The following is a 14,447-nucleotide window of genomic DNA, read 5'->3' as shown; positions in this document are numbered from 1 at the left end:
TAGACGAGTTCTGGAAGATTGTTAGACGAGTTCTGACAGTTCGTTAGGTAGACGAGTTCTGGAATATTTTTATGCAGACAAGTTCAGGAAGTTTGTGAGTTTTTAGGATAGACAAATTCATGAAGATTGTTATGTAGACGAGTTCTGACAGTTCGTTAGGTAAACGAGTTCTGGAATATTTTTATGTCGACAAGTTCAGGAAGTTTGTAAAGTAAATGAGTTCACATGGAAGTTATTCAATATCAGAAGACTGCGGATATCAGTTTTGTTAGTATTGAAAATGGCCGTTTGGTTTCGTTTGCTTCCCTACTGATGAATTGCAATTAAATCCACGGCCATTACGAATCCATCATCATTATCAACATCATCATCATCATCATCATCATCATCATCATCATCATCATCATCATCATCATCATCATCATCATCATCATCATCATCATCATCGTCACCGTCATCGTCGTCGTCGTCGTCGTCATCATCATCATCATCATCATCATCATCATCATCATCATCATCATCATCATCATCATCATCATCATCATCATCATCATCATCATCATCATGTTTATAATCATCATTATCACCACCACCACCGCCACCACCACCATCATCAACATCATCATCATCATCATCACCATCATCATCATCATCATTATCATCATCATCATCATCATCATCATCATCATCATCATCATCATCATCATCATCATCATCATCATCATCATCATCAACATCATCATCATCATCATTATCATCATCATCATCATCATCATCATCGTCGTCGTCGTCGTCGTCATCATCATCATCATCATCATCATCATCATCATCATCATCATCATCATCATCATCATCATCATCATCATCATCGTCGGCGTCATTTCCGTCGCAATCTTCTCCGTTAAAAGTCATCGACGATAACAACGACTACTATCATATTTCCACGATTGGCACAACGACGATCATTATCTTTTAAATGAATTTTTAATTGACGATATAAAGTGAAAGAATCGCAAATGACTGACACAATCTTGAACAACGGTCCCAACTCGTAAAATCTCTATCGGCATCACGCTCCGGAATTCAGATAAGTCTTCAATGAGACTTAGTTTAATTGTAAAGCGCATTCTCTGGCAATTCAATAGTAGATAATGGCTTATCGTGAACAGAACATTTGTACATAAAACATATTGTGGTCAATGTAAATAAACGCGCTGAATTCAACAATTGATAATAAGCACGATCGGTAGAGTAGTGTATTAAAACTTGGTTTAAATCGGATCGAATTGATAACAGGCGTTTGAATTTGATTCAGTTTTTCGAAGCTATTTATGGCTTCGACGATTTTTAGGAGTGTATGTACTTATATTGTTTGGCAACTTGAGTAGTCGCGAACTATTATGTTTTTCTTTGTCTGTTTTGGTTTAAACGCGATTTGTAACGTATTATGGGACATTTAAAGGACATTGGATATTATGAAAATTAAAGACATCGACGTGAGCTTAAATTGCTTCCATATTAAATGCAGTAAATTTCATGGTAAATTTAACATAAGGCCGATAGAGCTTTAAAAGATCTTTTTTGAAAAAGCTGTTTAAAAAGTATACTTTTTCCTTGTGTTATATGACGGAAAAAGGAAGGGCATATAGAAAACGGACTGGTAAATAATGTAATTGGATACCAAGTCGAGGTTATTTGAAATAGGCAATTGGATAAATCGTATATGGACTACCGGTATATAGTAGAAAACAGTGGATGTGACATATTTGCTGCAGCTCTTTATTAAATATTGTTCGAAAATGTGTAAAACAATAGCATAATACTTGTGTTATTTAATTTGAATTTCTCTTTGCTAGAGATTGGTTTTATATTAAGGTGAATTACGATAAATCATGTCGGTAAAACTTCAAAATATATCTCTACCAAAATCATAATGGAGTAACGAATGTTAGTATTTAAAATCGACCATGCAACTTTAAACCAACGCCAATGCTAAGTAAGGCATTTTTTGTTCCGTTAAAGACAAAAGTTTTACTCCAATTTAACTTAGTAAAAAAACAGCAGAGTATAACGCTAAGTGTAGACATATTTTCAAATTGCAACTGCGTAAACAAGCGCTAAAACAACGCCAGAAAAAACGTCATCATGAAACAACAAGACACGCGGTTTTCTCAACAGGACGGCGTTGCCTCAAGCGTAGTCTTCGATGTAGACAACCGAAAATTGTACGCGTCGAAGGAAGTCCTGGCGCTCTGCTCTCCGGTGTTTAGGCGGATGTTCGAGTCGGACTTCCGAGAGCGTTCCGCCGAGTGTATACCACTTCCGGGAAAGGTGTACAGAGATTTTGTCGAGTTTCTACTGTGCCTGTATCCGGACACACAGAAAGCGTTGACAGGTTAGTATTTCGGCAAAATGTTACCAGGTGAACTTTTAGTGTAGTGTAACCTAAACTGTTTCGAAAGTATGTACAGTTGTAAGAATAGCATTTTATGGCGGTAGTTGGTTAAGGTGAAAAGGTAAAGACGTGAGAGAGGTGTGAAGGAGAAACGAGGTGCCTGCGTAGAGAAATGAACAAAGAGAGAAGTGAAGGAGTAGATAGAGGTGTATGAGTAGAACTGTGAAGAAGGAAGGGAAAAGATAATTAGCTTGGAGGTAAAAATGTAAAGAGATGTAAAGGAGAAGAGAGAGAGGTGAATGAGTATATAAATGTTAGTGAGTAAAGTTATGAAGGAGGAAGGAGTAGAGAGGGAGAGAGAGAGAGAGAGAGAGAGAGAGAGAGAGAGAGAGAGAGAGAGAGAGAGAGAGAGAGAGAGAGAGAGGGGGGGGGAGAGAAAGAGAGAGAGGAGAAAGAGAGAGAGAGAGAGAGGGGGGGGGGGGCAGGCAGGGAGTGAGTGAGAGAGGATTTGATGAAGTAAATGGAGTCGAAAATGAAGTAACGGGTGTATATATGGAGAAAAGGATGCAGGGAGGGATGGAGGGAAGGATGGGGGAAGGGATGGATGCATGGAGTGAGTGAGAGAGGATTGGATGAAGTAGATGGAGTCGACTGTGAAGTTACAGGTGTTGGATAAGGAACGAATATTGTCAGCGTAAAGTGAGCGAGGGTTTGAAGTTAACGTGTTGTTAGAGTTGTTAGTTTAAACATATTTATTTTATCTCGATTGCATGGAAATCTCAAGCTTATTTAAAACGCTCTCGAGTCCGTTTACTGGAACCAGAACCAGTACTTGGTGTCTAGGGAAAAAAGAAAGCGGATTCTTGTTCAAAAGGATGTAAGAATGGTGCCAACAGTGGGCTCTTAGAGCCCATGTAACTCCGTCCACTGGTCAGAGATGGAAATATCCACGCAAGCGGACTGTGCTGTATGAAGCTCATATGTTCCAGCTTTGAACTGTGCAGTACCCCTTTAATAGCATTAGTCTATATTTGTTACATTAAAGAATCATTCAGATAACATTGATTTTGACTCTAATTGAAACAGAGCTGTAAATAAAGGATTCATAACAGGTAAAGTCTCTTAAATAAAATGTATGCAAACAATGTATGAAAATATAGCTAGAATGAAATTTATCTTGTTTGTTTCATACGTTTGTTTAAAAATTAGCTAATTGAAAAGTAGATAAACATATTTCAAACCTTAAGTTTCGCGAAAAAAGACCTTATGTTACTGCAGGTAAAGGGTGTTAAATAACCGATTCGCGGTGAAGTATAACAAACAAGTTGGTCTTTATGGCGTCGTGGTCTTGTGGGTTCCAGGTTCGAGTGCCCACGTACTGTGTTTTTACAACCTGTCGCACCAGAATTGACAAGGGGGTGGGGTTGGGGGGGGGGGGGGCGCTCCCGATATAAAAAAGAATATTACTACTAGACGTGGACTTGGCTGATTTGAGTTATAATATTTTGTATCATTTTTTTTCTTCATTTTTTTATTAGTATAATATCTTTTATTATTATACTATAATGATTAAAACGACAATCAATGTTTGTGTTGTTATTGTTGATCAGTTCGAAACGCATATTTTATAGTTAACTTTCAATATTATTATTCAGTATGAAGCGGATATGGCATACATTGGTATATCCATTTAAAAACAGTATAAATAAGTAACGTATGAACAAACAAGGGACAAAATTGTCACAAAACCAGGTTTTCAATGTGAAAAAAGTCTGATAAAGGGAGACAACTTAAACTGAACTGATAGTTTACAATTAACCCCCTTTGTTTCAAAATAATTATATTTTTAGTCGTGGCAACCTTGACATTGGAAATATTGAGGTTGTTCGTTCGTGTGACACACCGTCCCATGATGGTGAATAAATGTGGCAAATGATTTTAAAATCTCACAATGAATGACATACATGTACTTATGGCCCTGACAAGCTCATTTATGGCCATTTTTTACCTTTGAACTCAAAGTGTGACCTTGACCTCGGAGATATGGTTGTAATTCTTTCGCGCGACACACCGTCTAATAATGGTGAACAAATGATTTTAAAATCTCACAATGAACGACAAAGTTATGGCCCGGACAAGCTTGTTCCGCCCGCCGACATTCGCCAATCTAATAACTGTTTTTTTCCTTCGGAAAACCTGGTAAAAAACACACAACAGCAATGCATTTATATCATATCATTTTGAAGGTTGATGTTATTAGACGTCAACCATCCATATTAAAAAATCAACTTGAACATCTACTAAAACGCACAAAACCAATTGTTACATTGCGCATAATAATATGTGTCCTGTTCCTGTTCTGAGAAAACTGGGCTTAATGCATGTGCGTAAAGTGTCGTCCCAGATTAGCCTGTGCAGTCCGCACAGGCTAATCAGGGACGACACTTTCCGCTTATGTGACATTTTCGTTTAAATAAAGTATTTTCTTAGCAAAAATCCAATTTAAGCGGAAAGTATCAGTCACACTTTTCTGGATCCTGCGATAACTATAAAAGTACTTAATATTTTTTCATGAAACTTGAAACATGGATAGATGGCAATATGGACATTATGCATGTCATTTCATTTTGTTCCTACGTCAAAAAATTATGGTTGCTATGGCAACAAATAGACTAGAAATACTGCTGAAAATGTTGGTTTCTGGATCCTGCGATAACTTTAAAAGTTCTTAATATTTTTTCATGAAGCTTAAAACATGGATAGATGGCAATATGGACATTATGCACGTCATTTTATTTTGTTCTTACGTCAACAATTCTGGTTGCTATGGCAACAAATAATTAAAAAATATCTGACAATGGTGGAAATTCTGACAATGGTGGAGCCGGTAGGGGACATATATTGCTTGGCAATAGTCTTGTGTTAATACATGGGCTTATTTAAAGTATGGGAACACAACAAAGCAATGGCATTACTTTTTAAAGAACGGAAAAACCTGGCATATATGCGCATGATTACTTGGTGAAAAAGTATGACTTAAATGTCATATGAAATCTGCTAATTATTTCCAGACTTCTGCTTACAGCGACAAAGATGTTTTAATATAAATGAAACACCTATAAATGACCAAGCAATATGCGTACCTGCATTCTTTATAAACACACTGCATATTAAGTTTTATCCAGTGGGAATTTTCCGTCCATGAGATTTCCTTAAACGTCCTTTTTGAACAGAGCGCTGGTCTGGCAAATATGGGTCCATCCGTAGTAGTTTGGTATGTTAGTGCCTGGCAAATTCTGCCGACATTTTACCTGTTATACGAATGGTAGTACAGAGATGACATGGTTTTTCTTCTGTGTTGCAACAATTGTAATATCTCGATGTTATGACTAAAATTACGCTTAAATCAATATAATCTCGTCGTCTTGATTTTTAAAGACATATGAATACATTTTGGTGCACGGAGAACATTTGTTATTGGCTTCGCACTGAAGAGCGGCGACTAGTATGTAATACGTTTTTTTTCGCTTATGGAAGGAGAAGTTATTTTTCGGATCAATGTATTTATTTTTGTTGTCAGAATATCTTGCATAGTGGTGATTTTTTGTGTAAATTAGTGTAAATAAGTACTGCATTTGTGCCTATTTCATTTACTAAAACATTTATTGCCAATAATGCAAAGCATATTCTTTTAATTAATAACTGATCACAGGGACTGGGTAATAATAAAAGATCACAGGGACTGGGCAAATATGCGAACCGGTGAAACTTTCTGGTTTTGTATAAAAACAAAACATAATCAAAATATGTTTTTTTTTTGTGGTTTTTCTAACAATAGCGCAGACTTTTGCTGTTCGAGTTTTGGTTAACGCGTATTTTCTTCAATTTTTACAAGACGACAGCGATTATACGGTTTATTGCTTTATTGATAACCGTTACACTACAGTCACTTATTAATATCTTAGTTAAAAAGTGATTTTTCAAGCGGTTCCGTAGTGTAGTGGTTACACGCTCGCTTCACATTCGAGAGGTCCAAGGTTCGAGCCCCAGTAGAATCAAATTATTTTATTTGTGTTCTATGTTAACTTTTTGTTTTGATGTAGACATTTTAAAATCCATTTTACTACAATTGGACATTTTTATTAAAATTAATGGATGCCGCGTTGTGACAACGTTAATTAAAATTTCTTACCTCACTTAAATATCTCATAAAAATACACGTGTTTTTATATTAACAAATACTAGTAAATGCAAACAACACATCTATTATCCCTGTATTTTTATGGTTGTCTATCATAGGCCCTAAGTACTATCCCTACCACGTATTATTGATTGTAACAATGAGTTGCGATAAAGGAAGCAACCGCTTATCAAGGAGGAGCTGTGTCCCAGCAACCCGTTTCCCTAGAGTCAAGCACTCCTCGGAGTTTTTTTAAGAACCACATATAGAGCGCGAAGCGCGACACGTATTACTATCCAGGTGGTATGGACCCTTTAGCATTATCCGACCATTACGTCCATAGTTATCTTCCTTAGAATTTGAGAAATTTTGAAACCCTTGTTCAAAGTCCAAAATTTGCATCCGATTCTTTCCAAACTTGCACAGTTTTTTTTATCAATGAGGACCCAACCCAAACCCTTTATGAGCAATATCGGACCATAAGTCCAGAATTATGTCTCTTTGCATTTAAAAATAAAAGTGAAAAACTGCTTGGGTAGGTGAATATGTCAACATTTTTCATCAGATTCTTTCCAAACTTACAGTGTCTTCATATCAATGAGCATTTTTACCTCATTTAAAATGAGAAACATCGGGACAATAAGTCCAGATTTTTTTTCTATTAAATTTGAGAAAATTAAGAATTTCCACTTGTTTAAAAGATTTCACAACTTTCGTCTGAATCTTTCCAAACTTGTTAAGTGTTTTTATATCAGTATTTCTCGAACCCTATTGAAAATGATGAATATCGGAGCAATAAATCTATTATGACCTTTAACTGAATTTAAAAGTATTGTGAAATGCAGCTTCTTTATGCAATTTACAGTTTTCATTCAATTTTTTTTCTCAAACTTCTACAGTGTTTTCATATCAATGAGTACTCAACCCTTATCGTAAATGAGCAACGTAAGAATAAGTTCAGAATCATCTTCCCTTGAAGGTGAGAAAAATATAAAATTACGCTTAGAAAATGAAGCAGAGTTTTTAAACCCTACACAGTTCTGTTCCATTAATGAAAACTGCACACGGATGCCAGTAAAAAAAGGAAACCAATGTAAATAAAATGAACTATTAAATATTTGGGGGTTACAACACAAAATCATAGATAATGGTTATTTGGGGGTTATAACACAACATCATAGATAATGGTTATTTGTGGTTATAACACAAAATCATATATTACGGTTATACCAGTATCTTTTTCTATTTTGTTTAAAATAATCGGCCAATATATAACTTTTTACAGTAGAAAAAAAAATCGTTGGATGTATCTTCATGGAGTGCCTTTTACACTGAAATTCCCGACGCCCTTTGATGCTTTGCATCAATACTTATCTTGTTGATGTTTATAACGAAGTGTTGTCCCTATACTTATCAGAACTTGAGAAGTCTTAGTTATTTTAGGACGATGTCTTGATTCTCATCAGTATAAGTTTTCACAAAATAATACCCTTGGTGATTGTAAAGTCACTTAGATATTTATTAACATAAGTCATATATTAATTATATTTAAAATTTCGTATAGCGAGCCTTATGATCGTCGTAACACATGATTTGTAATGGCATCCGATCTACGAACGGACTGGCAGATTTTAGATTAAATATATATGCAGGGTACTACCTTAAACTAGTATTTTATATAGGTGATTAGTCATAGCAGAGAAGTATTGGCGTTTCTCCAGAACATAGTCATAGTTGGATAAGACCTGTTTTGTGTATGACTGTTTGGCAACGTTTTCCTCTTCATAAATAACGGATGATCTGATTTATGAAGATATTTTACCTGCATGTGCAGCTGATGTTTCGTGCTATGTTTTACCTGCATGTGCAGCTGATGTTTCGTGCTATGTTTTACCTGCATGTGCAGCTGATGTTTCGTGCTATGTTTTACCTGCATGTGCAGCTGATGTTTCGTGCTATGTATATTTGTGTCTTGCTCTGGGAAAACGTCGTTTAAGTGCATGGGCATAAAGTATAGTCCCATATCAGCTTGTGTCGTTAGCAGAAACAATTCACGGAAGACACTCCGCTTTTATGGATTTGTTTTCGTTTAAAGGAAGTCTCTTCTTAACGAAAATCCAGTCTAGGCGGACAATGTGGTCCCTGGCACTACATTTTAAGCACTTAAAGCACATGTATTAAGCTCCGTTGTCCCAAAACGAGTCTAATTTTCATCCTGTATCCTCTCAAATTGTCCACATAAAGATGACATTTGAAACATGCATTCATATAATCTTTGCCCCTAAAATCGTAGACATACCACGTTTATTTTGGAAAACATACAACACAGCTCATTCAGAAGTCAATTTATCATTCTAAAATCTCTTTATTTTCACCAGATTACAAATACACGGTAAAGTTCTACACAAATAGTTTTATTAATGCATAAAATGTAAGTGCTTTCTCAACTTACCGGGAATTTCCATATATCAAAACACAAATACATTTCGTTTTATGACATTAACTGGCGGCTTCATGAAATGCAAATGTCTCCATAGGAAAGAAGAGACAATTTGAAAAACAAACATCAACAATAACTATCGATAATACATTTAGATCAAAGATAAGTTGTGTACTATCAGAGATCAAATTTCTCTTCAGGGAAATAGGGAAAAATAATTAGTACCAAACTGACACCAAGTCTGATACCATGTGAGCGATTCAATTCATGTTTCCTTACTGATAATGGTAGATTGTGCATTTTAATCAAACACATAACTTATAACGCCGCAAACTGTACAATTAAACAAGTTCTGCCTTTGTGTGGTGCAATTCGCAATATCGATTGCCTTTTGAGACAATGAAAGCATACTTATTGTTTACAAAAAGAAAACATTTAAAAACCTCCATGGCGTCTCGCTTATCGACTTTTTAAATTGAGGTCATACTCTACATGTATATGTTTAATAGCATACATACTTAACTTAATAACTAATAACTAGTTGAAGTTGTCTAGATGTTATTTGAACAGCATATTATTTCCGAAACTGACCGAATATTTTGTTACATTACCATGATTACTTAGTTAATAAAGAAAACTAGTGCACAACCTGTGTTAATTTGGATTCCGCAATATATTTTACCCATAGTCTTTTCGACATACTTTAGCACTATATGATTTATATGAGTAAGGAAGTGAGTTGTTTGATGTCTTAAGTGATGTAAGAAAATGTAATGGTCTACTTCCGTTTAAGATGCTCCGATGCTATATGTAGGGTGTGCACAATGTTTAAAATGTAATAGAGTAGGTTACACCCAACTTAGTCTTGTATAAGTAATTTATAAACGGTACGCGCATGGTACTTATGAGGATTGCAATTATGTCGTCCCGAATAGTGTCAAAACAATCTATTCAGTACTTAAAACACACCTAGCTTTGGATGTTCGCCAGTAAGTCAATGCGCGAGTTTCAGAAATCGTGCCTTACATCTTTGGTTATTTAACTCTTTCAGTGCTGGAACCGAATTTTGAAGGCCTTTGGAAACAGTTTGGATCCAGATGAGACGCCACAGAACGTGGCGTCTCATCGGGATCCTAACTGTGTGCTTTTCTGATAGTATTCTTTGAAAAAAAATCGAAGAAAATGCTAATTTTAGAAATTCAGCAGACGACATTTTTTAGCAGACGACAAATTTCCCAGCATGCAAAGGGTTAAAAGAAACACATTACATTGATGAGATACGCCCATCAGAATAGCAAATTTTCTAAAATGTACAGTGTAATCTTAGTCATGAAATGTAACAAATTATTAAATAACACATTAAATCGTGTATATCCAGCACTCGCAGGCTTCTGGGTTTTTACTTATCTTTTAAAACAAATATAAAGGATTTTTATTTACACAAGATTACTTTTCAAGGACATGCTTTATTGTCTCAGAATATTTTAGCTGTCAGTGCTTCAATGGCAACGATCATGATATTGATGCCAATGATTTTCGGCTTCTTTACAACAAAATATGTGTATGCTTATAATTTGTTGGTGTTGCAGACGACACGGTCTTCCCGGTATTTAGCCTGGCAGATGAATACCAAGTGGAAATTCTGCTCCGGAAGTGCGAGAACTATTTGCTGTCCAAGTGTAAGGATACAAACACTTCATACAGTTCTTTGGTCAACATCCTGTTGTGCGCGGAAAATTACAATATAAAGGACCTGTATAACGTCTCGTTCGACCGCGTGTCAAAGATTCATCCTCTCGAGGTCTCTGGAATTCATGAGTATTCAAAATTATCAGAAGAAACACGAACAAAGTTCCAGAAACTCAGAGAACAGGCATTGGACGTCAAATTGACAGGTTTGTAAGCTATTGAATAGATCAGAGAACAGCGTAAGATTATAATGATCAAATGCAAGTTATGTTAACATGCGTCGAAATTTTCTATATGTTTCATTCAGTTCGAAAAAAGTGGTTTTCTATTAGTATTGTTTTTCATTTGCTTTGACACTTATTTTATAAATATTTACAAACCTTTTATTGACATTATTATAACAACTTAATTACAAGTTGTATAAATGTGACACTCTTGGTGGTTTTTTCTCAAGAACCTATTGTAACGGTTGCTTCCTGCTGATGCAGATGAAGATTCAATTTGATTATATTTGGTATCTGGTCAACCTGCCATACATACGGAACCTCGTGCTAACAAAAATAGTCCTCTTTTGCTTCGTTGCTTACCTGGAGCTAGTTTTAACATTTAAATGTACTTTGTAAGGGGGATTTTGTTAACATAATATTGGCGAGGACTGACTAGGAGAAAAATTACTATACTCATCCGTTGGTCGTTATTTATGACAAGTGAAAAAATGAACCAGAAGATACACTTGAGATTGTGCGCATTTATGATTACAAAAGTTTGTTTTCATTTATTTATTTATTTTATTAGATTTGGGAAGAAAAGGGTTGGATCGGTTTGACTAAGTAACCATGCGATTTATTCTACCACTGAAATATAACATAAATTAGTTGGTTGGATCGGTTGGACTAAGCAACCATGTGATATATTTTACCACTGAAATATAACTTATCAAAATTAAGACAATTATTGATAGTACTGCAGCTACTGATAGAAGAGGCTTAAATGCCTCTAACATTTTGATTTTTTGCCTTTATTATATTAAAAGTTTTTTTATTTCATTTACAATTTGAATTTCATTATGCACCTTGGAGAACTGGCAATCTTGGATGCCTTTAACTGGCGTGAACTTCCAAATCTTGGCATTTTCCGTTCAACGGTGGTAACGCTATGTTTAATCATTTGTATATGTGTAAGGTTGTACTGAGTTTTATTGTACTGTATAGCTAATCCGTCACTTGCCTCAAGTAAAACGGATGGTCGTCCGAAGTTTTCTCGTGATACTATTTCGGGTGTTTCTTTATTAATATAACGCAGTCGTCAAGGTTTGTGTTGTATGTCTAAGCAACGGCGTTGGGTCACATGCCGTTAAGAAGACTCGATTGGAATTGTAGATGTTGGTGCTACTAAAAAGTATTCTTTAGTATACTACAAAGTACCCCAGGGCATGGCTGGGTGCCTAGAAGCGTTCTTTTCCGTACCCGGCGTCCATTGTAGTGTACTTAAGACTACCCGTGGTACCTGCACCGACACTAGTTCGTCGAGCGTAAATAAGAAAATGACGGTGGTCCAACATATTTAATTGAGACTCTTTCCGGGGAGTTTCATAAATTGTTTACTGAGTATTCAATTTGTTTCAGACGGGAACGTACACGAAGTTTTACGCATCGCCGCGGACTACAATGACCATGACCTCGTTTCGAGGTGTGAAAGCCACATGATCGCGCGCTGCAAGAAGGCCGAGAAGCCCCTGATGCACGGGCTGTGTAACATGTTGAGCGCAGCCGACAAACACAAACTCACCAAACTGAAAGAGGAAGTGCTCGAACTTGCGATAAAGCGGAAGTCGAACGAACTTGAGGCGTCGCCAATTTTTAAAACATTGACGCCAGAAACGCGGTGTAAGGTGTTGTCAAAACGGTTGCGAATATTCGAGGGGCTGTTCACGAAGTTATGCAAACTGAGGTGCCACTGTTGTAGGAAGCACGCGGATTACAGCTGTAAAATATGCTTCATCTCTACAACGAAAGAGTGCTTTGAGTCCGCAGGGTTGGTGTTTTGACGACACATCAACGAAGTGAACGCCCTACTCGTATTAATGTTCTACATTGTTTTCATTTCTTTCCTAATCATACGTGTTCTATGTTTCTTATTTGTGTGTGTCAGTTAGTTCTGACCGAATATGAAAGAATTAAAATTCCATCACAGGTCGCAGTGGTGTAGCGGATATGGTGTTCGCCCAGCGATCGAGAGGTCAAAGGTTCGATTCCCACTGTGGGAGCGTTCTTTAGATTCCCCCCATATACACAAAGTACTGGTTAATGTCCCAGGAAACCGACTCGAGAGCTTTTCAAATAAGCCTTAGGCTTTCTATGCAATCGAGCTCAAATAAATACGATTATTCTAAAATTATCAACGTCCAACATTGTTTTCATTTATGTCCTAATCATACTTGTTCTATGTTTCTTGTTTGTGTGTGTCATTGGTTGTGACTGAATATGAAAGAATTAACATGCCATTGACAAGTTTGAAGCTAGAGTTTAATACATTTAAGCTACAGATGAAGTGCCTGTGTGAATAAACTAAACTAAGTATGCGCACAATTACTTTATTTTTGGCATTGAACCCGATTCGGTATTTTGACAGCATTTATCTGATCATTATTTAAGTTCTTATCTTTCATATCTGTCAGTTTTTCAGATTATTATTTCATTAAAGGCAGAACGACACGAACATCGTAGGAAAGGAACCCGACTAACGAACCTTAGGCTAACGTTCCAATCCTATAAACTTTAAAATGTTTGTAACTTATTCTGCAAACACATTCTTGAATAAATATGTTTACACCGAAGCAACATGTGTTTGCAAGTATTTTACATAAATCTGTATTGCTTGGACCTTATGTAAATGACATAAACTCAAATAATCGATGTAAAACATGATATTGATATAATTAAGAATATTACAAATGGAATGGACGTTAAAATTCAAAAATTGTAGTAGAGCAAATGATTGTCTTAAACATAAAAAGCCCATCTCTTGATTACGATATGGACGTTTTTCACTATTACTAAATCTTCTCAAATACGTGGCGTCAAATAACAATATCTTCTAGCATAGTTTAAATAAGTTAATTAAATAGATGGACAGGTAGAAGAAACTATTTTACCACATTCTAAAGTATCACTTGTTATATGACCACAGACACATAATGATGATAGAAACTATCGTAGACTTTTATTATGAGCAGAAGACCAACTGTAAAACATGCTTCAAAACACTCTTACACCATAACTATTAAAGGGTCGTGTTCATAGATTGTTGAAATTACATTTCTTTTCATTTTTTCATAGATTCAAAAGGTACGTCAGGAAGCCAAATAACACTTATGACGTGGACTAATACTTAACTACACCTTTGCATGAGTTTTCATAATATGAATTGGTGAAAATTAATAAGCGATACATTGAGCACATGGTCATCTTCAACATCGTAAATTTCAATGCTTTTTCAAAACATTTACATCGAGGTTATATTCCTAAAACAAATCAGTTATGAAAATAATAAATATCAGTGTTATACTATCAAATAAACACGCAAACACCAATTTAAAATTAAAACAAAATTACCAATCGTTTCACTCTCTCTGATTCAATTAGGGCAGCTGTCATTTACAATGATATGTAAGTGAACATAGTACTGGTTGCCAGCTAGCCTTTGAAAAATGGTATTGATATAACTGACCACATTGATATTGC

The 14,447-nt window shown here is 35.8% G+C and overlaps 1 protein-coding gene across 1 annotated transcript; it reads left to right on the top strand.

The window, feature by feature from the left end:
• The first annotated feature begins 1,269 nt into the window (after nucleotides 1-1,269).
• LOC127864628 (uncharacterized) lies at nucleotides 1,270-13,544 on the top strand. The gene is made up of 3 exons (XM_052404481.1): nucleotides 1,270-2,395; nucleotides 10,605-10,910; nucleotides 12,330-13,544. The coding sequence occupies exons 1-3, from the start codon at nucleotides 2,146-2,148 to the stop codon at nucleotides 12,749-12,751; spliced, it is 978 nt and encodes a 325-aa protein (XP_052260441.1). The 5' UTR covers nucleotides 1,270-2,145; the 3' UTR covers nucleotides 12,752-13,544.
• Nucleotides 13,545-14,447: the final 903 nt, after the last annotated feature.

Source organism: Dreissena polymorpha, chromosome 1, assembly GCF_020536995.1.
Source record: "Dreissena polymorpha isolate Duluth1 chromosome 1, UMN_Dpol_1.0, whole genome shotgun sequence".
Classification (NCBI taxonomy): domain Eukaryota; kingdom Metazoa; phylum Mollusca; class Bivalvia; order Myida; family Dreissenidae; genus Dreissena; species Dreissena polymorpha.
The sequence above is the reverse complement of the archived record's forward strand: the minus strand, read 5'-3'. Positions and strand labels throughout refer to the sequence as shown.

Excerpts from the sequence above, each read along its gene's own strand:
- LOC127864628 (XM_052404481.1), top strand. The coding sequence starts at position 2,146 with ATGAAACAACAAGACACGCGGTTTTCTCAACAGGACGGCGTTGCCTCA. Across the intron at positions 2,396-10,604 it reads CACACAGAAAGCGTTGACAG|ACGACACGGTCTTCCCGGTA; the intron begins GTTAGTATTTCG and ends TTGGTGTTGCAG. Across the intron at positions 10,911-12,329 it reads ATTGGACGTCAAATTGACAG|ACGGGAACGTACACGAAGTT; the intron begins GTTTGTAAGCTA and ends AATTTGTTTCAG.